The 3,605-nt window shown below is 64.1% G+C and overlaps 1 protein-coding gene across 1 annotated transcript; it reads left to right on the top strand.

Annotated features, from left to right (window-relative positions):
* Nucleotides 1-954: 954 nt before the first annotated feature.
* On the top strand, nt 955-3,357 carry GDF15 (growth differentiation factor 15; the record flags this gene model as incomplete). The annotated part of the gene is made up of 2 exons (XM_082330992.1): nt 955-1,785; nt 2,528-3,357. The coding sequence occupies exons 1-2, from the start codon at nt 1,095-1,097 to the stop codon at nt 3,355-3,357; spliced, it is 1,521 nt and encodes a 506-aa protein (XP_082187118.1). The 5' UTR covers nt 955-1,094.
* Between the last annotated feature and the right edge of the window lie 248 nt (nt 3,358-3,605).

Genomic DNA, 3,605 nt, shown 5'->3' with positions numbered 1-3,605 from the left:
CCGGCCAGAGGAGCCGGAGCCCGGGGCGATCCGCTCCCCGTGACACTGCTTGTGCTGACAAACTTCTCCTTTCACGTGTTTTAGGGTGAAACTTTTGGTCTCGGTTTTGCCTCAGGCAACCCCTTGAGAAACGGAGTGAGAAAGGCAGGAGTAAGGCTGGGGCCGGCTCCCGAGGAGGAGGAGAGGACGAACAGCCGTAAATCCCGGGATTACTGTGAGCACGTTCATCCCGTGGCAGGAGCGCAGTTAAAGACCAGGCGCTTGGCTCGACTTCAGGACATTTGGGAATGGCCTCGCCTGCCCCGGCCAGCGCCGGGGGGGACCTGCCCCGTTGCCTCCTCCAACCAGGGGTTTCTCATCCCTCTGCTCACGTTTTTTGGTCAAAGCATCCCTTAGGGGAAGGCGAGAGATGGGTGGTCCCGTGCCAGCCTTGGTGGCTTGTTCCCACTGTGGGTTTTCTCTTCCCCGGTGCGCAGGCAGCCCCGGTCTGGCACGGCGCTTCCCGCCGCACGCGGTCCCGCTGGATCCGTGCCACCCCAACATGCCCGGCTCCATCCCAACCATCTTTGGGCTGCTCGGGGATGATGTAACCCTGGCCACCGTTGCTTCAGGAGGGACGGGACCCAGGGCAGAGCCGTCCCACGGCCACACCTGCAACCAGCTGCATGAAGGAGCCACTGCTGCGGGCCAGGCTGTGGTGTCGTCAGCCGGTTTGGTAAGACAAGGTCCACCGCTGATCCGCTCCCTCCTCCGTCCACGTGCCGGCATGAGCCCGGCTGCCCAGCCACCGCTTCCCAGCTCCGCTTCTGCTTTGGAGGGGTTTTAGGGAACGGGCTGCGTGCCTGGCTCAGCCCCATGCGATAACGGGGACCGGGGCACAACAGTGCAAGGCGAGGGATGGAGAAGGCAGCCGAGGATGCAGGGGTGGACAAGCCGTGCCATGATGCTGCCTGCAGCGCTCTCCTGCCTGCACGTCATCCTCTCTCCATCACCCCCTGCCACCGGCTCTGCCACCTCTGAGGCCATCGGATGTTGCCCGTGGCCGCTTGCCCCTCGCCAACGGGGCAGGGGAGGTGAGGGGGATCCCCCCAGCCATGAGCTGGCATGGTCATCCATGGGGAAAACGGGAGCTGGAAGGGAAATATTTGTGTCTGAGAAAAAGTATTGCATATTTTTCATCTCCACAGCTGCAAACCAGCTTGCAAATCGCCCAACTCCAGCACCCTCAGAGCTCCCGTATGAAATCCCAGGCGGAGAGGAGAGATTCCTGCTGGGTGTTTCCTCCGGCGTCACCCGCCGGCAGCCTGGGACGGGGAGGGGGGACGGAGGGCGGGCAAAGTTCGGCTCCTATAAATTCAGGTCTGGTCCACTTCATTCATTCCCCTGGCAGCATCACCAGGAGCTGCACGTCCAGCCTTTGCGCAAGAGGTTTTACAAATAAATTCCCTCCGGGACCGCCGGCTGCCTGCGCGATGCCGAGGGCGCTGCGGGACGTGGGGGCCGCCCTCACCTGCCTCCAGCTCCTGCTGCTTCTCGCCGGCGTGGAGCTGAGGCCCCACGCGTGGGATGAGGACAGGCTCCAGCTGGAAGCCATCAAAAAGGGGATCCTGGAGCGGTTGGGGATGCCCGCTCCCCCCGTGGTCCGGCACCGGCTGGACCAGGAGAGCATCCGGAAAGCCCAGCGGCTCTACCAGCAGAAAGTGGCCGAGCTGATGGGGAACCGGAGCCGGGAGGAGGAGGGAGCTGTGCCCAGGAGCAGGCGCCTGCATCGCCTGACCCCCACGTGTAAGTAGCCGTGGCTCCACGCACATCCCGTCACCCTCGTCCCCCCCGGGCACACACGCGTGTGTCCCCCAATGTGTCCCTGCTCGGGCACGTCAGCCCTGCTGCCTCGGCATGTGCCGGGACATGACCGGGCATGAACCACGGTGGCCGCAGTCATCCTTGTCCCAGCTGCTTCCCTTGTGCCGGCAGCGGGGAGGAGCCACCATTTCGAGCTGGTTTGCTTAAAAATGCAAAAACCAGGAAATCTGGGATGAAAGCTTTGACCAGTGTGGTGGCGGCTGGGGGTGCTGGGAGCAGGGTTTGAGCTGGCTTGGGGTGAGCGGAGGGGAGGTGCCATCCCTCGAGCCCTGGCTGGCTGCTCCATGCCTTTGGGGTTTTTATCTGGATCTGGGGTGATTTAGGGATTTATCTGGATCTGGGGTGATTCAGCTCCTGCTGTTTGGGTTGGGGGGGGACAGCTGGGGTGTGGGGTGGGGGGGACCCCGCCAGGTCCTGGGGCACCTGCTCCAGCACCAGCTGCTGCCCCTCGGCGAGACCCTCAGGCTGGGGCTCCCCGGGGACGGTGGGTCCTGGGTGATCCAGGGTTGAGGATGGAGTCAGATCTCCCCAGCCTCAGCATCCCTTGGGATTTGGGTGATTCCCCGGAGGCGGCGGTTTGGCTGCCCGACAGGAGCTGGTCACGAGCCTTGGCTGGCGGATGGATTGCGGGCTCTTACATCAGCTGTCCTTCCTGTCCCCACAGTGCTGCACCAGCCGGACATCCCCCAGGGAGACCAGGACCCCCAGGGAGACCAGGGCCCCCAGGGAGACCAGGGCCCCCAGGGACACCAGGACCTCCGTGGTCCCTACCGCTACCACCTCATCCTCTCCCGCACCGAAGCTTTCCACCGGCAGCTCCGGGTGGTGCAGGCGGAGCTGAAGCTCTTCAAGCAATCGCTGGCATCCCCCGCCACGTCCCCGCTCGACGCCTCGGTGCCCCCCCGCGTCAGCATCTACACGCTGCGGGGGGCTCACGGGACCCCCCAGCTCCTGCGTAGCCAAGAGCTGGACCACGACACCCTGAGCCTGGACCTCACGGCAGCCATCCAGCCCTGGGCTGCCGGCCCCGAGGACACGCTGCGCCTGGAGCTGGCCTTCACAGCCAACGTCTCAACTGCGTTGGCCACCTCGGGGGATGAGACCCTGGTGCTGGAGGTGGAAACCCATGAGACCACGGGCCGGGGGGCCAGGAGAGCCCGGGGGCTGGAGGAGGAGTGCGGGAAGAGCGATGGGAAGTGTTGCCTCAAGTCGCTCAAGGTCTCCTTCCAGGACATCGGCTGGTCAGACTGGGTCATCGCCCCCAACAGCTACTACATGAGGTTCTGCGAAGGCTCCTGTCCCCACAACTACAAGCCGGCCAGCATGCACGCCCAGATCAAAGCCCGCATGCACTCCCTCTCCAAAGCCACCCCGCCGCCCTGCTGCGTCCCCGCCGGCTACGACCCCATGGTGCTGATGCACTACGACGGCGAGGGCAGGCTGGTCTCCACCCTCTTCGAGGACATGCTGGTCACCAAGTGCCACTGTGCCTGATGGCATCACCTCCGGCTCGGACCAGGACCCATCACCATCCGGATGGGCAGAGCCTGGCCTCCTCCCGGCAGCTCCAGCATCCCAAAAACCAGCCCCCGTGGCACGAAATGCCTCCATGCCAGCCCCGACTCCACCATCCGGCTCAGTCCCGGGGTCTCCAGTTGTGAACTCCCCTCCACAGGCGACAATAACTTATTCCCCCCTTTCTTCCCTTATTTAAAACCATATTTTATTTGGTAGGTGGATCC

This window comes from Platalea leucorodia, assembly GCF_965183815.1.
Source record: "Platalea leucorodia genome assembly, chromosome: 21".
Classification (NCBI taxonomy): domain Eukaryota; kingdom Metazoa; phylum Chordata; class Aves; order Pelecaniformes; family Threskiornithidae; genus Platalea; species Platalea leucorodia.
This window is presented reverse-complemented; position numbering and strand designations above follow the sequence as displayed.